Genomic DNA, 23602 nt, shown 5'->3' with positions numbered 1-23602 from the left:
ACAATAGCTTGATGCTTGATTACACACAAGGAGGTTGTTGTTTGGACTTATGTCAGCAGCTGGATGAAACACTTCTGCTTTATGCCCGAGCTAGACAGCTGTGATGATGGCTGGCTAGAAGAAAATGTTCCTTTCCTCTAGTACGAGAACTATCTCACCTCCCATTGTCAAATCAACATGACCCTCTCAGTCCCGTACAACTCCTTAGTAAGTCTAAATGACTTCCTAGTGTTAATGGTCTAAAGGTCTTTGTCTCCTAGCAATTTGCTGCTAACTGCTTCCTGTAGTGGCAGTCTGGTTACGTGGTACAATCATTCATCGCACCCAAACAAGGTTGCTTGAATTCATCCACAGAATTCAGGGAAAAAGAATAAAGGGCTTTTACACTGCCCAAAATTCAGGTTTGTGACTCACTGATGGCCTAAGACCAAAATAAGCACCACCACTCTGTGGAATAATGCCTGCTAAATCCCTTTGTTCTGATATTATAGTAATCATCTGTTAAGACACAACTACCAAGCTGCATCTTAATCTGGAACTCCTCTGTGTCAGTCTTGCTCTGAGTCATTATTTTATGATGAGAAAGGTGAATCACATGGGACTCGAGAGAAAGTGCTCACATTTGAGAAGAGGGAGCTTTGCAGTCCAGCAAAACTCCACATGAAGATTGGATCTAGAATTTGATCTCTTTTTGTATCATCACTGGCATTCAGTTTTTTAATAATGCTTTTTCATCAGAACAGGTGGAGGAAATTGATTTTAACATCCTTCTTTTCCTGTATATTTAAGCCCCTGTAAGCCAGTGCTACTCTATAAAAGATAAAGAGCTAATACAATTCATACCAAATGAGAATGTGGAGCAGCAAATGCACATATCCCAAACACAACCAAAAAAATGCAGAAGATCAGAAGGTGCTGAGAAAAACATCGGTGCAAGAACAGCTGTGTAAACCTCAAGGGAAATAGATTTAGAATAAGTTCACCAACTTCTGTGCAGTTACTTTATATTTGCATCAGTGTAAAGAAGAAGCAGCTGGTCACTGTGCAAAAAAAGTACTTTATTTCAGATGGACATCAAACAGAAGGCAATTGCCCAGAATGCTGAATGGCTTAAGAACAACCACAGCCCCACTCCTTAAAAGCAACAGCAAGAACATCATGCTCAGCTTTTTAGGGCCCCCATTACCACTGTAGATTCCTCTATTTGCAGGGTGCAGCTGCTCCTGACAAGTCTCGACCCAGCTCCTCAGGACAGCTCAACATGCCTCTCGCTCAGTCTTAAAATGAATTGAAAGAATATTGTATGCCAGCACTGAAATCATTAACAGAAAGCCTATATCTGATTGGGGCAGAATGCTTTTTGAGGTGGGGGTAAAGTGTCCCTGTGACACAGGCATGGTGACACAACATGCCTTTGTTTCCCTAACATAAAAGACCAAAGAAGTCCACGTTAAGCATTAGCCAAATAGAGGCAGCTGATACCTATCTATTTAGATACTAAGCAAGTCACTTGGAAATGTTTTGTTCTGCCTGTTAGTTTACTGCAGCTGAATGAATGATACCCTCACTTTTCTTTATTGTTTAATCACAGTGTGCAAGCAAGAGACCAACAGGTACACTGTAAACCAAAGGGAACACTTGACTCTATTTAGGGGCAGACACAACCCTGATCTGACTGGTGCTGAGAAAAGAAGACATGAAAAAGGCATGGAAGTGGACATGAACATCAAAACTGCAAAAGCCACAGAGTCATGACTTCAGCACCACAGGCTGGAATGAGTATCCCACTAGGGGACATTTCAGTGAGGGGAATGGAGGGGAGGCAGGGTTGAAGTCCTCCTATACCTGACTCCTTCTCTCCTCACTAATTCTACACTGAGGTCTTCTCCTAACATGCCTTTATCAGTGTATCTTCAACCGATTCTGATCCTCCTCCACTGTCAACGAAGTAGCATCTCAAGCCACAAGTCCAGTCCCACACTGTGTTTAAATACCAAGCAGATTACACTTAAAAGCTGGGGAAGGGGGCTTTCTCTAAGCATCACAGCTTGGAGAAGATTCTCCATATTGCATTTTTGGAGTAGAGGTTTTGTCTTTTGGATTACTAAGCTTTTAAATACAATAACAGCACAACCATGAATCTACTTTAAAGCACTGAAGGACTATTAATGAAGGACTGTAATAACTTACAATCCCTAAACAATGTCAAAGAACCAGCAGCATTTCTTAGCACACTGACTTTTCAGATAGCACAATACAGGACACAACACAAAGCTGTACTTTTACTTGCTTGAAAATAGTATGTTTATCAGGATCTCATAAATATTTCATCAAGTTTATTGGTAAGATAAAGGCATATGATCTACACTTCATGTATTTTCCTTTGTACTTCCAAGGCAGTGAGGGAGGTTCATTTATTGTCTTTATCATTACCTCCTCCTCTTCCACCTTCCACTGTTGTTTTAACACAGGCTGCAGGCATATTAAAGAATCAGTTACCTTGACTTTGAAAGTAGCTGTAGTTTTCACACCTCTCACCACCTGCAATGAGGGATTTCTGCAGGTATGAGTTAGCTGCCAAGAAAGCTCCATCTTCTGCTCTCTAGAGTTTCAGTCTCAGGAATACCAGTACGTGGCACAGCACCATTTCATTCTCCCTCTGTGACCTTCAAAAGAAACAGAGTTGACCAACTTGATTTACTTTAAAATAACTACAGCCTTTTATGTGTCTCTTGCCACAGAATTAGCAGCACCAAGATCAAATCAAAGGAAGCAAGTATCAGATTTTACACTAATATTTTGTATCGCCAAAGTAAGAGTAATTTCACCTTTCTTCTTAAAGAAATCTCACAGAAACTGTGAGGCAGTGGCTGCTTGAAAAGAATCAAGCTAAACCTTTCAGCTCCTGTTGTATAGCTGCTGTCCTTGCTAGACCTATCTACAGTACCACAAGAACCCGAATGGAGCCTTGTGATTCTGAGAAATCACTTCTTTTCCCTCAGCCATACAAGTTGGTCTCATTAAAAACTTTGCCTTGCAGAGCAGTGTCTTTTAGGAGTGGCATCTGGTGTCACGTCCTCTAGAAACAGCACAACACCATAGTCTCTTCAAAGAGGTTTTTGAAGTATGACAGCCAGTGGAGGCAGGAGAACGTACCGGGTGTGAATAGCTTTAATCAGTTGACTCGTATCTCCCCCAGGTCCCTCGTTTTTTAATTTCTTTCTCAATAAATGTGGGCAGCTCCCCGTATCTTTCTATTTCTGCATGAGTGTGTTAGACTTGTCAGGCACAAAAGCAGAAATGACAGCTGAACCATCTTGCACCAGCAAAGCCTGACCTCTGAATGTTTCATAGAGGAATCTCTTTAGCTCTGACAGATGTGAAAGATCTGGCATTGTTACTTTGGGAAAAAGAAGTGATCCCTCTAGAGAAACCTATATCTAATAATTATGAAGAGAAGGTTTGTTATTTGTGCTTAATCTCTCTTGTGATTGTATAACCTTTTTGGGTAGCAACATGCCCTTTTTTTCCAGTTGTTTCTTGTTAATTCTGAAACACAGAGAGCTTTTGATCACTAAGAGTCATCCTCAACTTTTACATATTAACAGGGCTTTCATTAACACATGAATGTTTCTGAACATAGACCAATAAGCTTGTAACATCAATCCTGTCTCTGAGCTAGATTTTTTTCTTTATTTAACATGTACCAGGGAAATAGCAGAAAGAACTCTTAATTAGTGCATTCTGTAACAATGAGAATGTTTGCAGTAAGAGACATTCAAAAAACACACAATGTACCTAACTCTGAAGTTCTGGGGGATAGTTCTAGAAAACACTTTGTCACTAGAGACATAGTCAATCAATTTCATCCACGTACCTTTAATTTTCTGCCCTGACTTTAGGCTTAACCCTGCTCCTGGGCAACAAAACATTCTGCTGTTTATTCTTTCTACAGACCACAGCAAATCCAGGTCAAAATCCAGGGACCCTTTATAAAAGAACAGTTGTCAGCACTGCTCCTTCTAGCTTTCTAGCACAATGTGTCCAGAGAAGACTGTGTTGGCAGTAGGAAGGAGGATGGTTTACTAGTTCTTTTGCATACAGCAAAAGACAGCATATCTGCAGCATTTTCACTTTTGGGAAGGCTGACTGACCCATACTAAATCCTAGCTTAAAGAGTAGAAGGCAACTTCTAGTTCTTTAAGTTCACCTGCCTTGCAAGTGCAAGGGGCGGGAACTAGAGGGCTCAGAGATTCCATGTCATGTTATACAAGGGACACAGAAATGGAGTACAACTGCAAAATACACTTTTCATTTCACAAATTCCCTGAAAAGCACTAACCCAAGAAGGGAAAAAACAGAGGAGAAGGGAAGCTCAGAGCCCACTTTCAGACTTCACTGAGCACAACTGACTCCTCCCCTCTTAGCCACATACCTACTGTATCACCACATCCAGGGACCTTGGTGTGCAAAACAGCTGAAAGCTACCATCAGGATGAGAGCAAGGCAGCTGGTGTGTGGAATCTGGAGTCTGTGTTTCATGTTCTGCCTTTTCTGCATCTTTCTTCACCAAACAACAGCTAAAAGAAAACTGAAGTTTGTGTCCGTAGTAAGTAGATAGTTCATGTGAGATGAGAATTTCTTCAAAACCTGTCACTTCCTGATCTTCTCGTACTCTGGGGGGAGGGGGGGCTTTCTGAATATTTGTTTCCTGCATATTCAAAATTCACTACTGTATAGTACAAAAAAAAGCCTCAATTTTCAATCACATTTTATCATTTTGTCTCCTTTGTGCAGTCCTAGATGAACTTGACTTTCTGGATTGACAAACAATGCTTTTTTTTTTACAGCACTGAGAGAGGAATCACACAGGATTCCTTTTTAAATTGTAAAAGAGGATTTCATAACTAAATGACAACCATGCAAAATCCCTCATCACCATGGAAGAGTTTCCACTTTTCCAGTGGTTTCATGGGATTAACACGCAAACCAAATTTCACTCTGTGAAAGCCAAGCAAGTGTACGATGGCACTGAATGAACAGCATAGAGCCAGTGCTGTGAAACTAATGCTACTTGCAATGATTATGATGTACCGTTTGTTTGCAGGAAGCCTGATTCTTGTTCTGAACATCACACCAGCTTGTAAATCACTTCCATACTCTTTGTGCTGCAGGTTTCCATTTTAGTTCTCTCTGCATGGATTAAGAAATAAAAACAACCCATCTGGTGGTAAGATTTTAAAATGACAATCCATGTATCTACAGCAATTCTGCTGGGCAAGGGAAGGATTCATTGCAGGAGTGAAAAACCTCGATCTATCTTTATAGATTGATCTTTATCTGAAGTGAAATTCCAGAACAGATTCAATGTTTTCAGACTAACAGTTTAGTCTGTTATTTAGATTAGATGACACTTTTATCACTTCTGAATGATGAAAAAGTCAACAAGTGGCTCTTTTAGGCTAATTTCTGACCAGAAAGTGTTTCACAGCAGTCAGGCACAGAAACTGTAGCTAGAGAAGTAGCTGGGGTTTTTTTCCTTATGAATTCCCAGTTAGTTCTAGCAACATGTTTCTGGAAAATCACTTACATGCCTCTGTTTGTTTCCTGTTTATTTAATGTTGTGGTCTATAGTTCCTAAAATATCTAAAATATATTTAAAATATATTAAGATATATCATGGTTTTTATAACATGCAAAAAAAAAATATTGAGCTAATTGCTTTTCAAATGGTAGGAAGAGAAGAGTTACGTTTGTCTAAATAAATCAAACGGGTATTGTAGCTATCCAGACCCAACAAAAGCACCATGAATATATTTAGTATCTGTCAGATACAGTACTCACCGTCATTGCATATTCCTTGTGACTGCACTAATTGCATCCATCACAAAGGATCCCATTAAAGCAAAGGGAATTCCATCTGTTTTTCAGGTATTTCGCCATGGTGATCATACCCCACAGGAGTTTTTTCCAACTGATAAGCACAAAGCTGGAAGGCAGCAGGGATATGGACAGCTTACCAAGGTGTGTTTGCTTACCTGGGCCAATACACTGAACTATTGCAAAGTGGTCTGTTGATACTTGGTTCTTGGAATTTTGTTTTCACTTGGAAAAAGCCTGTATTAAATTGCCATATACAGATCTCCAAAAGGACAGCCAAACAACTTACTAGGAAGCTACAGCTATGAGCAGTCACTGATTTTAAATGGCACTGAGTCGGCCTGTTCTGGTCCAATAGCAACATGTGTTGACCTGTTTGATTGCAGACGAGGGTCTTCTGGAAGGAGCCAGGCACTGGTGACCATCACAGTTCACCTGAGGCCAAACATGAAGCTTTAACCATCAGTAGGATAAGGTGGTGGAAGTGCTCACAAACCACTCTCAGTCTCTGCTGAGCACTTCCCAGCTCATGAACAACTAAGATCAGTAACAGGTGAAACTTCTCTCATGTTATGCCAGGGGAAGTTTAAAGCTTTAGCTTTAAAGCTTAGCTATTTTAGTGCAGGCTGAGCTTTATTTATGGAATAAATAAATATTTATGGAATACAGCAGAGCTGAGCTCGCACACAAGCATTAGCTGATGGTAGCAACTAGCAGCAGCAAAGACAATTCCAGAGTCCAACTGCAGAAACTGTGTCTTTGCATTAATTGTAATTAGCTGCCTCCTCTTGTAGATGGAGCCAAGGGTGAACTCCTGTACTATCAAACTGTAAGGGAATACGTGGGCACTACATGGTTTGAACCCTACTTCTGCTCCACTCCCACCAGCAGTACTCACTGTGTCTGTGCTTCATTCCTTGTTCCCCCAAAATATGTTGTTTGGATGGAAAAATCCACCAGTTATTTGCCTAGGATTCCGGGAACCAGGCAGTCTAACTGAAGAAGTGCCAAAAGTCTGGATGTCCCAGATAAATGGGTATTATGCAAGTGTAGGCAGACTGTGAGGTGTGTGTCTCTGTTAGGCTGCTCTAGAATAAGCTCACTTACACACCTTATGTCCAGTAGGTCCAGCACAATGGCACATGTTTCTCTCTCCTAGGGGAACTTGTCATTTGCCAGGTCTCCACCAAACCCAGAATAGAACAAACTGCATGAAGGGTTTCTCTTCTGCACCATTGTTAGGAAGCCAAACTGATCTTCAGTGCAAGGTCAGGCCTGTTTCCTCTCACATCACCTCCCATGAAGAAAGAGGAGTAACAGACCAGCTTCCTGTGCCTTAAAACTCAGCTGTGGCTCAGTCATTCCACATATACACTATGCAAGTTCAGCACTACATGCCAGCTTGCTCCAGGGCATGGAAGGCTTCAATACTCAGGCGTCAGAATTTAACAACACACATATTAGGTAAGTTGGGGCAGAAGCCTAGGCCAAGCATATGCCCTAGGAAAAGGGATGCACAATTCCAGCAACAGAAAGAGGTGATCACATACACATACTGTGGGCCATGTCTGGCACACTGGATAAAGCCCTGAGTAACGGACCTCATAGCTGACTCTGCTTTGAACAGGAGGCTGGACTAGAGGCTTCCTGAGGTCCGTTTCAACTTGAATTATCTTATGATCCTATGACTTAGAAAAGGACTTTAGGAAGCAATGAGTAATCACTGTACTTGAGATTCCAGTTCAGAGTAATGATTATTTGAGCAAAATTGAATACATTTCAATTTAGGCCAGGAAACCAGGTACAAGTAAAAAGATGACAATACTGAGGCCATTACAGGGCTATTGCATGTGATTCTCATGTCATGAGTTTACAAAATTATGTTGGTAAGTTGGAAAACGTTCAGCAAAGAGCTACTTAAAATCCTGAGTCTGGAAAACCCATTTTGCTATGAGAGCAGAGAATTGTTGTCTAGTTAGTTCAACACAAAGATTGAGTGACTTGATTCCATCTTATTATTATCTTACTAGGAATAAGATCTGTGATGGTATAGAATGGTGTCATTCCAAAGCTTAACAAGATCCAGTGGCTTAAGCCACTGGGGACATAGTCAGGCAAGAACCAAGAATCAAATGTTTTAGGCTGTTGATAATAATTAACCATTGCACAAAATACCTGAACGCTTGGAGAGCTTTTACTTAAAGTCTTCTATTTAAGATTTTCTGTCTTCTTGAGAAATAAGATCTTGCTCAAGCTAAAACTGTAGCCTCCATAGGGAACTGCTGGCGTTACTTCACGTGATTCATATCCTGGATGCATCTTCATGGACAGGCGGTTGCTGTGTCTCCACTCCCATGTAATCAGCTGTGAGCCAGCAATAGAGCAGAAACTATGCAGACAGTGTTGAGACATCTATAGGCCTGCGTTAAGGCCCCCTGCCCCTCAGGCAGTCTTACTAGCTTGGGTAAGCGTGCTTTCCACAGAGCAAAATGCAAAGCTGCATCCGTCAGGAAGACATGTCTGACATTATCTGATACTGCAGACACAGCAACTTTACTGCTTTTTTCACCTGTCTTCTGTCCTCCTTCACTTCAGAAAGGAAAAAGGTCTTTATCAAAATCATATGAAATACTATCTCAGTTTGTGGTTGTAGAAGAAGATGCATAACACACTTCTGGAGCCTCTTACCTATTCTGTTATTTCCACAGCTTGGCATACAGCAACAGTACGAGCTTGGCCAGTACATGCGGAGGAGATACTCTTATTTCCTGAGTGTTGTATACAAGCAGTGTGAGGCAAGTATTGTATCTGGGAGGAAGGATGTTTTTCATGGATATTAATGGAACTTCTTGAATGCAGGAGAGCCTGAACCTGGTGGTGGTCAAGAAAACGTAATACCCATTGAATCCAATGTAATTTCAAATTATTTCTGAAACTGTGGCTCAACTTTTATTCAGGCTGATGGTTAACTGAGAAACACCATGTGAAAGGCTTTTTAGGCTGTGTATCAGGTTCGGATGCCTCAGTGTTGCATGGCATACTGAGGATATTGGATATTTCCAATGTTATACTTCCATATGGAGTGCAGATACAGCTTAGTTTTCATTTAGGGTCCAGCTGTTCAGTGTATACACAATGTCCCAAAGCCTACATGGTCAAATGGAGTCAGTCTTACTGCTTTTCGCTAGGACTCCTGAGGGAAATGCTACCATGTTGCAGGTCCCTTGTCCAACAAAATTTTATTCCAAGGCCTTGTTCCAGCTTCACTCTTTCTCCCTCCTTCCTTCTCATAGTTCCTTTTCACTTCACTCCACTTTAATGACAGCTTCCTCAGCATGGTACCTGTCCTCTTCTTTCCTACCAAGAGAAAAAAACAAAACAAAACAAGACAGGAGAAATGACCTTCAAAAACTTTCATTTTTTTTTCCTGCTTCAGATTTATGTTCAAAGCACTGATTGTGATCACACACTTACGAGTGCTCAGGCAAGTCTTGCCGGGCTGTACCCACCAACACAGGACCAGATTTGGAACCCTGGAATCCTTTGGCAGCCGATTCCAGTTCACACAGTGCCACTGTCACATGATAGGGTGAGTATAAAGCAGGGGCATTTGCTTTCCCTTAATCATTAGTAAAATGCCTAGGATATGAGATGAAGGGGCAGGACAAAGGGCATGGTAAAGGCAATGAAAAGTACATAATGTTACAGGCATTGTGCAGAAAAGCCAAATAAGCTGAGTAGAAATACTGTTAAGAGTTTCCACAGAGATCTCGAGTTAACACAGAATGAAGAAAACCAGAGGTCCTAGGTACAGAGAAAAAGAATTAACCTATAATGTGAGTAAACACCTAGAGAAGTAGATTTATCACAAACGTGGCTCTCTTTGTGCAAGAACAGAAGCACTGTTCTCACTAGTGCTTCAACATTTCTTAATCCACAGTCAACTACAAAAAGACAAAACAATTATTTTGGGACTCTCATTGCTGTGAGAATTGAGTCAGAGGATTGGTTTTCATGCACTTTGAAGGTCAGTGCCTGCACTTTGAGGGTTGGTAGAAAAAGTAAAAGGGAAAAGGAAGGAGGACTTGAAGCATTAAGTGCGTAAGTTCACAGGGCTATATATTTATTCATCTCTCTTCCTCAACTCCTCACCTTGGAGCTATAAGGAATTGTGTGGATAGCAGCTCTGTAACCTGCATATACTTGTCCTAGAGGGGAAAGCTGGGCAGCTGAGTGGAGCTGGAGTTTCCCATTTGTGGAAAACCCATGGTAAAAAGCTAGGAAAGATCAGGAGTGTACAGAGTATGTCCTAGTTTGAGAGAGAAGGTTTGCATGTGTGATGCAAGACAAATTATGTGGGCTTACAAGTCTAGTTAACTCAGCCTGTGATGATAAGTGAATCATGTTAAATAGGCCATGAAGCAATGGTTCTCACCTTGGGGTGATGAGAGCATGAAGATGGAGGATATGGAGACACATGTCTTCCTGTTCATGCACACACCCTGGCGTAAAGCCAGGAGCTGCTTCTGACACTGGTACAGGTGGTGGTACCCCAGCAAACAGTCCAGCATACATGTGGCCAGTATCAACACCTCCAGCAAACTCAGCAAGCAGGTGCTGCACCTCAGTCACATCTAGGGGAGCAAATCAAACAAATCCTAAAGTCATGAACATATTCATGGTTTTCATACTTTATTCAACTCTATTCATCTTTACTACATACACAGGCTAAGTTTGAGACCACATGTATCCTACTATCCAAAACAAGTGTCCAGCATTGATGCGTAAAGTCATGCCTGTTCATGAACCTCTGGTTATAATTCAGCAATACTTTCCTACCTTCTGGAATAGGTAAATTCTATTTCTAAAAAGATTGAGGAACTGCTGTGAAGCTTTCCAAGCCAATTATCCCTTCAGGACTCTCAAGTTCTTTCTGAAGTTCTTTTGACTGTGGAACTATGTAGAGTTTTATTACTGGAAAAAGGGCAAAAAGCATATTATAGAAAAACAGTGAGAATATCTCAGTGTCAAATTTTGTTTTAACTTTTGTTTAAATTGTAACATTAAAAACTTCAAACAAGAATAAACTCAGTTTAGCTGAGATAAATGAATGAACAAAGTCTGAAGTAATCCCAGTCGCGTGTAACCTTTAACCTTCGTATGTCCTGAATTAATGAAAGACAAAACTGACTTATAGAAACTTCACAAGTTTCCATAATTTAGCTGAACTAAATGAAGCTGTGGTAAGGCCACTAAATACAGCTGAGTATGCACAAAGACTCCTATTGCAGTCCAGCCGCTGCTGGGTAATTTGTTACTAAAAGGTGCTGGTGTGTTTAAATAAGGATGGAACACAATGAGTGAAATCATCCCTAGGGAAGCCAAGCACAAAGCAGTTCACGAGGCCTTGTGTTAGTGTTCTGTCAAGGGACAAATGTCATCTTGTGTAAATGAATCCTTTAACTTTGAACTACTGCAGCTGTTACTCCTCTGAACATTTAAAGCCTATTTTGTAAGTAGTCATTAGTATGACTCTTACAGTCCTCGAGATGAATATCCTTGAAAACTACATTCCCAAATTATTTTTCAGCTTGTCTCAACTAGTGGAGCCAATCACAACAACAATCCTGCACGGGTACACTGAATTGCAGAACGAGAAGCACCTTGCCTAACTAGTGTTTTGCAATTTTTGTTTCAGTTGCTATACTTACCTTTCTCACACTGTCCAAAATACAACGAGCTGCTGAGAGAAACCTTTGCAACAAGGGATTTCCAAAGGCAACTCAAGCAGTACAGGGTAAGTATTTTCAATTTTGGAAATCTAATTCAAACGTACCACTTCTGTCAACATCATCTAACAGGTAGGTTTAAATAATGGCAGTCAGTATGTGCTCCTTCCAGATCTCTAATCTTCACAGTGAGTGTAGACAACATACACAAAAACCTATTACAACATTCTAGATCCATCTGGACTGGGCTCTTCTCATCAGCTGAAAATTGCAAGTCATGTCAAAGATAAATTATTGACTACCTTGCAACAAAACAGTCCACGTACCTTCCAGGAGAGCAGACAAAACAAAAACTCCGATCAAATCAGTGCCAATACCTCTCTCTGTTTACTCCAAAGTAAAGCAACTCCTCTGGTGTCTCTGCCTCTATAACTCTGTTAGTTCAGATTCCTCTTCCACCAAAAAAGCTCACAGCTCAATTCCCCAGATTTTCCGTAACAGTCTCAGTGCTCTCCTCAAGAACCTGTTCATGTTTCACATGCAAAGTCTTCACTGAAGTTCTCACTTACGTTTTGTTCTTGCCTCTGTAAGGTATCCCTTTCCTTTCTTTCTCCACCATCAGAATCTTCGTCATGAGTATGTAATCACTTGTCTACTCTGCTGTAAACTTCTTCTTCACAAGTTTATTCAAAATGACACTATCAAACTCACCTGATTTTGTACACTCTTTAACCACTGACCTCAGCCATCTCTCTGTGGCTCCGTGTCTGGGTCTTGTATGCAAATGAATCACAATTCCCAGTTTTATTTAATTTATATTATATCTCCCTTCTGCTGAATACAAACATCATGATAATTCTCGTTATCACACTTCCTATAAGCACTTTCTGGATTTATGCCAGACTTCCTCAGATATCTGTCCCCCTTCTATACCACCCTCTTCCAAACATTTCCACCACCATACTTCAAATCTGAACTCAGATGATCAACCTTGTCTAGAAGGACAGGCCAAATTCTCTCACCAACAGGTAATGGTTCATTGCTTAAGTGTGAAGACTATCTTGTTTCTAAAAACTACTGTGTACTAGTATGGCAGCGTGTGGAAATGATGTAGAGAGGACCTGTGTACTACAAGTTTGCTTTATTGTATTCCAGCCATTTCTGAAGTTTTTAGCCACTCATACAGGATATCCATTGAAGAAGTTGAACAGTGAAAGAATTTGGAAGCTCTCTGACACTTTACAACATGAGGTAAATATAAAGAAAATTCCCAAGGTCCAATAGAAATCCTTGTGCTTCCTCAAAACTGTTTTTTTTAGTTCTTAATTCTTCTGTATTGACATCAACAGGGGGTAGGTCTGTGCTTCCAAACTTTTCAAACCACAGACTACTTTCAGCTTCTTCAGAAACCCTCACTCAACATCAAACTTCCAACTGAAAATCCTACAAAGACTGTGAGGCTGCTCTGGGTTGTCCACCACTATAAGGAACACAAACCAATGGCCTACCAAATTCAAGATCCTACCAGTGACTGCATATGGAGAATTAGGCAAAAGCATACCTTTAGAGAAAATGGTCTTGTTTCTCCTCCAAAGCCCATCACAGAGATACACAGGGATAAAATATGTTGTTGGCAAAGGAACACAAGCATGCTCCCACAAAGAAATTGTATAGGCAAGAGAAGTCATTCTTTGCATATGGACAGCAGTGGTCAGAGTGTTGTCAGGAATTAGGCAGACACTGGAATGACACAAATGGCTGTTTGTGAAAGTTTGGGAGCCTTTTCTCATCAAAGGAACCAGGCACATCACAGAGAAGCATGGATATTATAACAAACGGGGTGCTGTGGTGCCCAACTGTTATGAGTATCTGGGTCCCACAGTCTGGTGCCTCTGACTGGGATTGAAAAAAACCTGAGTGCCCTTAATGTAGCAACAAGCCCCACTTCATGTCACTTCGAAGTCTAGATTTATCTCAGCTGGAGCAAGTGAAAATAGCAGAGTCTTTTGTTAAGAAGTTATTGTTGCAGGCAAATGCTTTAATGCATCATTCTTTTAACATTCAAATATTGGTCATCAGTACTGGGATATCCCCTAGAAAACTGAGGTAGTTTTAAGGTGGATTTAACAAGCAACGTGAAATACTTTGGTGTGATCATAATGAGTTTACCTTTTGCCCTGCAGTTTCTGCAAAGGTCCAGCTTTGGTCAAAGCAGCCTTGAATGGAACGTTAGCCAGGGCCTTAAGTTAAATGAAATGTTAACATGTTGGGACATCTCACTGTAATTTCAGTGAGGTCTGTTTTCCAAACGCAGGATAGCTCAGGACCACAACATTTTATTTCAATTGCTATGTCATACTGAGAAACCTGGGTCACCAGAGAAATGTGCAAAATCCACAGCTGCCATCAGGGATCCAGCTAAATGCTGGAAGACAAAACCAATTAGGTGGGTTTTTTTTTTTTTCCCTTCTAGTGTTAAATTTGATGAGCTTTGGTCTTTCATACTACTCAGTGAAGACTCCGGGGTATCAGTTAAGACAGCTGCCAGAAAAGTCACTCTCACCCTTTCAAGCATACAAAAAGAGCTTTCTTACAGAGATTTTTAAATACAACTCATGAAACTACAGGAGCATGCATCTCTCTGTATTTGTTACTTTTGGCTAAGTGTCATCTGACTTTCAGGTAACTTGGAGACTGAGGTGCCTGCGTGCTTACAGCACTGTGTGAAATAGCAAGTCACAAGACACAAATCACATTTGTTAAAGGAGAAAATGAGACATTGTGACCTGAGCTGGTTTAACTGAACATTTTCTATTGTTTCACTTGTTTAAACAAATCCTTTAAGTAGTTGGCATTTTCCTTAGAACTCATTGTTACAAGAACACTCCCTCTGGTGAGATAAGTCCGATGGTTACCTTGCACAAAAGGAAAGATACCAACCTTGCTGAAACAAGAATCCAGGGTAGTGCAAACCAGGAGCGTTGGGTGTATCTTCCCCCCTTGCAGTTGTGACCATTAATGTATCTTGGGCTGCAGCCCTCAGGAAAGACTAATCCATCCCACTTTAGCCTGAGGACTATGGCAGTATCCAACAGACCTGGTATAAGTAGGTATGAATTCCATCTATATATCTAATCCCTATGCATATAACTCCTATTCCAGTACACCTGAATTACAGCTATACATATTCCTAATTCATCTCTGGATCTCAGAACTGCCAGCCCTTAAAATCCTGGCATGTATATAGGATTTGATTCAGTAAGGATCTTGGGATACATCTGATGGCTGAAAAGATGGCTGAAAGAGTCACCAAGTGAAATTTTTTTGCACTAGGCAACTACAGTAGCAATTGGCAGAAATAATCCCAGTTGCTTTTTGCATGTTTTTTACTATTATTTTTCCTCTTGTTGTTGAACACTGCCTTTCAAAGTTGTTCTCAGCAGTGTGATGCTATAAATAGGAATTCTACAGCTGTCTAAATGTAAAATACAGTCATTATTTTATTATAAAATGTTACATGACTGAAATATTCAGAATTTACTTTGACAAGCATTTTGTACCAGAACAAACAACAGTTAGCAGTAGGAATCAGTAAGAAAATCACCATGTTTTCTTTCTTCACTACAGGATATTAACAATTACACTTTACCTGTTTGGGCTACTCATGGTGTCAGGACCAAGCTGATAAAGCTCTCAGAATTGTTGTTGCAGGCGGAATTTGGGTTCCACAAACAAATACAGAAATCACGTTTGCAGGGAGGTAAGCTGCATTCTTACCCCATTTAAAACCTAGAATAGAATGGGAAAGAAGGCTATATAATAAACATTGACACCAATTCTGTAGTAAAACTGCAAAAGATGCCATGATGTGGATATTGGTGATCAGTATGGAAAGATTTTGATTAATGGGAAGAGAGATGGTAAGGATACGAATCATGAATGTCTTAATGCAACATTATAAAGGAGGTATCATATTGATTACACTGTATAAGAAATCCAAAGTAATATACAGGTTCTTGCTGAACTGAATGAAGTCTGAATTTAACGTAAGCCACCATGCTTAACTTACTTAAGAAAATACTATTTGTGTAATCTCTAGGACAGTAACTTCTGGTGCCTAATTGTCTTCATATTCCATTACTGAAAGTACTAAAATGAGATTATTTAACTGCTTCTAAACTTTATTCTGCTCAGCAAATAGTAGCTGAAATTTAGAAATAGTTTATACCTTCTTTAATCACTCATTCTCCTCTATTCATCTGCTGTTACTTGGTTTTGTTTCATATGGACACTCTCCAGTCAGGAAGCATGGATCAATTCGTTTGCTTTTTTGGAGTCCCAACTTACAAAACCAAGTACAAAGTTCAAACCTCTGCTCTCGCTTTCCTAACAACTGCTGTTAAAAAATGTGCCAGTAGCTGAAGACAATACGTGTCTAATTCTGCTAGCATGGGCAGTTCTCATTTTAGGATTTTACTTTGTCAAGATTCCAACCTTATGCTAACATACTAGCACAGCCATTGATTTAATTCCTATTTTCAGTAGTTAACATTAACAAAACACAGACAACCACATAACTTAAGAAGGCCCAGAGTCCAATGCATATGCTCTTTCTCTGGAAATCATGAAGCCCATGGACTTACACACACAAGAGGGCAGAATGATTCATTACCGTGCTCTTCTTGCACTGTTCTGCTGGCACATAGCAGCTGTGAATTCACTGTTTGAAGCTGTTGAGGCTATTAGGGGTCCCCAAAACATTTTACATAGAAGTAAAAGAGGCCTGCTGTTAATATAAAAGATAGTTATCAGAATTAACCAGGGCACTCTGCACAAATTACCTGTAAAGTCAATTGAATAAATCTGGTGTGTATAAAGACAGATTGTGCTAAAGCAGCAACAAGCGATACAGATGTTACCGCGAACATTCCTCTCATTGTCACTGCTTCCCCATTTTGTTTCAGGTATTCTTTTAAAAACTATTCTAAAGCATATCTCAGATGCTAGAAAGCCTTCACACCAGCAAAAAATGGTTATGTATTCTGCGGTGAGTCCTTTCTGTTTCTTTTATGCTCTTTTTCTGCTGTTATTAAATGCAGTGAAAGCCATGAAACTTTATTTCCTTCATGAAATACAGCTACAAGCACTTTTTATTTGGTTAACCTTACAAATAATTGGATTATTTTCGTTCTCTAATGAACAGACCCTACATTGAAACCTGCAGCATTCCATTTTTCACCTGATGTCATGGCTTGTTTCATTGTAATGTTGTTTTGATCAAGCAGAGAACTGGAAAAGCATGACTCATGTTTTATTGAACCATGTCTTATTTTATTGAAAGTCTATCACAAAGATAATTTAGAAACAAACCTCCTGCTTCCTGCATCTTTTTCAGACAAGAAAAATGAAGTTCAAGTTAGTTATTTTAGAAGGTCTTAAAGGCAGCTACTCAACTGTTTTGTTTAGAATGTGCAAACACTGTCACTGGAGAAGGAACTTTTGGGATTGATCTTGGTAAAAAGCTCCTATTTCTAAGCTGCAGTTAGATTATGACCTATCAATCAGGTATATATCAGCCAAAGAGCTAAATAATCTGATCTAAAATACTCTTTCCTTAACATGCAAAGCCACTAGCTCTTTTCAGAAGTTTTAACAGCTCCTACTAACCTCAATAAGAAGTGCAAGTGATTAAGACTTCTTCAATATTTACAGGCATATATACTTTACACAGGTAGCATTTCAGTTTGTACAGCCATCACAGAACTGCTTAATGTTGCAGAGGGCAGAGGGCAAGTATTAATGAGGCTCCATCAGTAATGTTGAGTGGACAGATAACAGATAATGTGCTGGACATATTGCTAGATAATAGGTACATGCAATCATTTTCAACAGGCCTTTAATGAAAGGTTTCTTCTATTTACAGCACGCAGTCACCATTGCTGCCTTACAGATGGCACTCAATGTCTTCAATGGGAAACTGCCTCCTTACAGTGCCTGTCATTTTTTTGAACTTTATCAGGAAAAAAACGGGCAAGTATCTGCAAGCTGGACTGAGAACATATCATTTTTCTAGAAAGCAAGACCCCAGATTAATTAAACTGGATACAACAAGGTTCACTATGCAGGAAAAGATTATAGATTTATTGGAAGCATTATAATTTGACTCAATTTAGCAGCTATTGACAGTAGTGGAATCACAACACTGCAGCCTGAAAACCCTCTATATATTAGTTCATTACAGTAACGAGAGGTTTTACTCTACCCTTTTTATCTATTTAATTCCTTGACTCTCTCCCAAGAAGACAAACTACACACAAGTTGCTGTTGACCATCTATGGTTTAAAAGATCTCTTCAGAGTACTAATGGTACATACTAACAGCCAGCAAAATAAGCTGGCTAGAAGTTTGTCCCAAAGTACTAGCACTACATCATGGGAAGTCGGAGTGGTTCTGCATACCTAACTTTTGACCCTTCTGTATTTTGGAACAGGCAATACACCATAGAAATGTACTATCGGAATAATTCTCTGAGAGATCCTCACCCCCTCACTCTCCCCGGCTGCAAATTTCGCTGTCCACTGGAGAGATTCATTCAGTTGGTCTCCCCAGTCCTAGTACACTATTGGACAAGAGAATGTAGGATGTAGGACATAAAAAGAGGTAAGTTAAGTGCTTTGGGGACATGTAGCCATGAGCAAAGTCAGGGTTACATCTTCTGCCAAGAGCTCACTTGAAGTAACAATCATTTTCATAAGGGTCTGGTATGAAATTAAAAATATGCAGGTCCAGTAAGACAGAATTGTACCCACTGGCCATAATTTCTACTCCATGGATACATTTATCTATTCCAGCCCAACTTTCTGGTGAAATAGAAGCTGATAAACAACATTATGCATTCCCTTGATTGTAGGAGACATTCAGAGATCAAAACAGATGAATACTGAATAGTATACCCAACTGGTACTTACCAGAATGTCAAACATGTACAGACACATATTGGCATACTAACACATTCCCTGGTAGACCGTCTCTATCTCAGTATTAGGATGTCTGACTTTCCATTTTGACCACTGATGATATTTGCATTTGCAGAAAGAAGGAACATGAAGGCAGATAATTACATTCTCTCTCTTGTAGCTAGCTCTATATTCCTTAAGGGAGATGAAAAGCAAATAGGCCCTAGGATTCAAAAGTGTCCCCACTTTTTTGATGATCAAATGTTCTACCTAATGTTAAAAAATACCATATGGCTTTTTGAAACACTGATCTCCAGGAGAATTTGAAATGTCAGTGATCAGAGGAATTCAGGCAAGCCAACTCACCTGCTTACAAATACAGTTCAACATCTGGAATCCATGAACAGACTGGAGATAGTTTAGCCAGAATGGATGAAAAATGAGCAATTAATGATTCACTAAATACATTTCTTCACTATATTCATTGCTCACTGTCCTGGGTTCAGCAGCAGCAGTCATTTTTCTCCTTTTTAGTAGCTGGTGCAGTGCTGTGTTTTCGACTTTCAGCCTGGGAACAACGCTGATAACACCGATGTTTTCAGTTGTTGCTAAGTGATGTTTACTCAGAGCAAGGACTTTCTCAGTCTCATGCTCTGCCAGGGAAGAGGGGAAGCCGGGAGGAAGCAGAGACAGGACCCCTGACCCAAACTAGGCAAAGGGGTATTCCATACCACAGCACGTCATGCCCAGGATAGAAACTGGGGGGAGTCACCCAGAAGGCCCAGATCACTGCTCAGGTCGGGCTGGGTATCGGTCGGCAGGTGGTGAGCAATTGTATCCTCTCCCCTTGTTATTTCCCTTATCGTTATTATCATTGGTGGTGGCAGCAGTGGTTTTGTATTATACCTTAGCTACTGGACTGCTCCTGTCTCAACCCGTGGGAGTTACATTCTTTCCCTTCTCCTCCCCATCCCTCCGGGAGCGGGGGGAGGAAGAAGCAGGGGGAGTGAGCGAGTGGCTGCGTGATTCCGAGTTACCAGCTGGGCTCAAACCACAACACTCACAAATTCTCAGGAAACATATCAGGAAACTACTGCATTTAATTGCAAAAGGTAATTAATTTGTTAGGGGAAGGAGGAGGTTGGTTCTGATGACTTTTTTTGGCCAAGCAACTAATTTAGCCATGGAAGACAGTGATAAGTACTTCATGTTTATACTGCAGTACTTGGTAATCTAAGTCTTGTGGAAATTAGTTTCCCTCCTTTGCAAAACAAACTGTTTAACTGACCGAGTAATTAAACAACAAAATTATCTATCATATTATCAAAATTTGGCATTAATAAAGATGAAAATATTTGGCCTTTTCAGTTAAAAAGAACAAAAAAAGGCTGTGCTCTGTTTCAATTCTCAAATTTTGCTTAAGCAGAAGTTAGATGGTGTTCAAGCAATTTACACCAAGTCCAGCATCACTGCTCGCAACTGCCTTCACTAGTAATCCCGAGTGCTGAAAACACATACGGACCACAAAAGAGATTAGAACCAAAACTAAGACGCCAATCAAAATATTTGCCTTGGGTGACATGGTCTAGCGTGAGGTGTCCCTGCCCATGGCAGGAAGTTGGAACTGGATGATCTTAAGGTCCTTTCCAACCCAAACCAGTCTGGGATTCTATGATATAAAAATTTGACACTTTGCCCAATTTTATCATGGTTCAGAATGGCTCCATCTCAGTAACTGCTGGGGCCAGATCCCAGTTCTGGGGCTCATAACTCTCCTCCTGCAGGCAGAAGCTGTAAACTCTCTGCTGTGCACGAGTGGAAATGCAGCACTGAGGAAATGCCAAGACACACAGCCCCAGAGCCTGCACAGCGCAGCTTGCTGGCAGAGCTAAACCACTGGGCACTGCCAATGCTCAATGACTGCAGATAGGCTGGAACAGCTGATCTTTAATACCACGAAGCTGAACCGAGCTGAAAAGTGATGCAAAGAGTTTATAGGTCATATTTGCTCCTAACACACACACAGCTGCAACATCACTGATTTCAGCTGTTTTCAGCTTTGTCAAAAATCATCTCAAATATTGCCCTTCGCTAAAGCATATGTTAATACTTTGATTATACGTGCCTCAGAGCATTTGATGAATAGAAGCCCATAAATGGGATTCTTTTTAATTAAATCCAGCAGAGTGACTGCAATAACATAGCTATTCTACATGGAGACACCATTTCCCAAACTGAGCTGTTCCCAGAAAATGCTTAAGTGAAGTTTCATGGAGATGACTTATATCCCCAGAACATGGAAATACAGAGGTTAATCAAGCATTGCTATTACAGGTCACGCAAGAGAGTAGCAGTATTTGAGGACAGTATAAATCAGAACCAAGTTCCTCCACATGACAATGACCACAGTGTGGAACATAGGAAGTGAAGACAGCTCAGCATATTTGGGAAGGAGATTTCTCTGTGCTCTTTCGGCTGCTCAGGAAGGTTTTGGTGTGGACTGGCTCACTGTTTCAACAGACTTTTCCTAATTCCATCAAAATGGGAGCAAATCTGTTAACACTTCTGAACTTAGGCTGAGCCATGCACTTCTTGAGGTGCTATTAACAAATTTGCCATGGTTTTGGAGAATGAGGTCATTTGCTAAGAATGATTCTTTCTTTTTGTCTTACCTTTAGGTGTTCCCTCCATGATCTTCAGTGTGATTAGCTTCATGAAACATCTCCTCCCACACCATGACGTGACAACAGTCTAACATTTCTCATTAACTTCCATCGCACGCCCAACAGTCTCCTGATCTCTATCAAAAGAAAACATGCCAAAATTGTAAAAAGTGGTGACTTATCCTTCATGAACATTCACTTCATTTTATCAAGTGGTAAAACCCAAATGCAGTACAAAACCAGAGTATTATTTCAAGATCTCTTTATTCCAAAAGGACTTTGGCAGAACTAATTCAAGAATGTAATTGTAGTTATAGTGTTATGAAGGACTATAGCCTCAAATATCAGTAAAATTGGAAAATACCTCTAAAGGAGTCTTTTGAAGAATGAGACAAGAACTTCCAGAACTGGTGAGGGAAGCAGTGCTTCAAAAGAAGCTCCCAAAAGGAAGAGTCATAGCAGTGTACTTGTGCTTTATTTTATTCAGGTAGCAATGAAGTATTTTACACAAACACATCTCAGAAGCTACAAAAATTAGGATAACGGCTGTTTACTTAGCTAAGAGATGTCTGTGTTTCTCTTTTCTCTGTCTTATACATGCACAAATATCCCACCTCCAAACAGAAGGAAGGTGAGACTTCCAGAAAGAATGGACCATGGATCTAGACCTAAGAGAAGTCTATAAACAGCCAGGATGGCTACCATAAAGACCTGGCAGGCAACTGTCTAATCTGACAAGGCTTTCCAATACTGAGCCATTCTATCTCTTTCCAAAAAGACAGCAAGGCCTAGTGTTAATTTTGAAAGTAAAAACCATTTGTGGTTTCAAATAGCTTTTCAAACACCCTTCTTTTGTTATGTTACCCTGATTGTATACCCTGATCTGATCATATAAAGTCTGTTCTTCAGGAAAGTCTGTCAGTCCATGCTGTTCTTGATGTGAACAAGAAAAAAGCTGGATCAGAACAATCAGATGTAACTAACTTCTGAAAATAGTGGAGACTTCTTTGCTTGCAGAACCAGGCTTTCTTATTTTTTCTTTTCTCACAGTGGATAGGGCTTTTTTCAACAATCTGGTTGCTCTCAGGTCATTTCAAAGAGAACCAGAGTAACAGATGGCATGCAGAAAATTTTGACATTCTAGCTTCTTTTCCTTGGGCCAGGCTTCTAAAAGGGATGCCAAGCCTATGAAATGTGTATCCCTTTTTAGAACTGCTACCCCATAAGCTACAAAAGAATCAAAAGAATCAAAAGATCCCTTTCCCCATTAGCAAGAACTCAAGTTTCAGAATTCTTGCTGTAAAACCCTTCTGTTCTCAGCAGGGCCCAGCAACAAATCCTGTGCTTCCTAAGCCAGCATAGGAAACACAGTTCATCCAGAAGAGCTGTAGCCAGATTTCACAGCAAAGAAATTCTAACACATAGATAAAAATGAATTATTCCCTCTAGTGAAAAAATGCAACCACTTTTACCATAGCATGCAAACAAGGGTAAAAATATTTTCTAACAGCATGAGACAGTCAGTTGTAGCTGCTTCTTAAGACACACAAAAACAAGCTTGTTTTTTCCATGTTACCTTAACACCCATAAGGGACACCAGCAGAAAGCCTTCCTAGCTCTGGTAGCCCTCATACGATAGTTAGTGCAAGCTATTTAAACGCTTCATCTCAAACTCATGCAGCTGATTATCACTCCTCCCGTAACAAGAAGTAATTCAAATAAAAATTGATAAAAGCAAGCAAACAGAGAGGAAAGTTTAAGATTTCATCTTTATGGCTATTAGCCTTCCAATAAGATTGTAGACTTGGCTGCCAGAAACAAATTTCTAGGCAGCTTCTCTTCTATTCTGAACATGTTCCTATTTCTACATGAAGATCTTTCTTCTGTCCCATAGATTTATCTGTTATGGGTGATCATGGAGCTGGACCACTGCAGTTCAGCTATGGAAGCGCACCCTAGCTAAGGCCACAGCTCATAGAACATGAATAGAAGGTATTTTTTCATCATTTTTACATCACATCACCAGACCACATGTCCCAGCGAACGTACCTGGAACATTCTGATTTCTGTTGAGCAAAATTAGATTTCAAATTTAATTTGCAAATTAAGAAATTTCACAATTATTTTATTCCCCCAATGCCTATTCAACAGACACCCTATCAAACACATTCTTTATAAGGTTTTATGCTCTTAGGATTGTCACTGTAGAAACACAGAAAGGAAGACTTCATTTTTACCTTGCTTACTCAAAGGAAAAATAAACACCAGTGTTCATTAAGTCCGAAACATCAGTCCCAGCTCTTGTATGAATATAAATTGGGGATGTCAGTGGATGAATAATAAAATACTCTAAATGATGTTTCCCAAAACTGCA

General features: G+C 40.1%; 1 protein-coding gene and 1 long non-coding RNA gene across 3 annotated transcripts in view; one reads left to right on the top strand and one right to left on the bottom strand.

The window, feature by feature from the left end:
- The window catches only part of LOC115612139, a 15917-nt gene extending 11414 nt beyond the window's left edge, over positions 1-4503 (bottom strand). For both annotated transcript variants that reach the window (XR_003992892.1, XR_003992893.1), the window contains exons 1-3: positions 4436-4503; positions 3501-3549; positions 2500-2666 (exon numbers count right to left, since the gene is read on the bottom strand). This is a non-coding gene — a long non-coding RNA (uncharacterized LOC115612139). The remainder of the gene's footprint in view (positions 1-2499; positions 2667-3500; positions 3550-4435) is intronic.
- On the top strand, positions 4323-23602 carry LOC115612128 (prostatic acid phosphatase-like). The gene is made up of 11 exons (XM_030496054.1): positions 4323-4609; positions 5932-6024; positions 8589-8675; positions 9317-9469; positions 11579-11677; positions 12765-12860; positions 15237-15369; positions 16574-16656; positions 17533-17639; positions 18100-18269; positions 21244-23602. Exons 1-10 carry the CDS (start codon positions 4496-4498, stop codon positions 18254-18256), a joined length of 1122 nt encoding a protein of 373 aa, XP_030351914.1. The 5' UTR covers positions 4323-4495; the 3' UTR covers positions 18257-18269; positions 21244-23602.

The sequence above is a fragment of the Strigops habroptila genome, chromosome 1 (assembly GCF_004027225.2).
Source record: "Strigops habroptila isolate Jane chromosome 1, bStrHab1.2.pri, whole genome shotgun sequence".
NCBI classification, from domain to species: Eukaryota; Metazoa; Chordata; class Aves; order Psittaciformes; family Psittacidae; genus Strigops; species Strigops habroptila.
The sequence above is the reverse complement of the archived record's forward strand: the minus strand, read 5'-3'. Positions and strand labels throughout refer to the sequence as shown.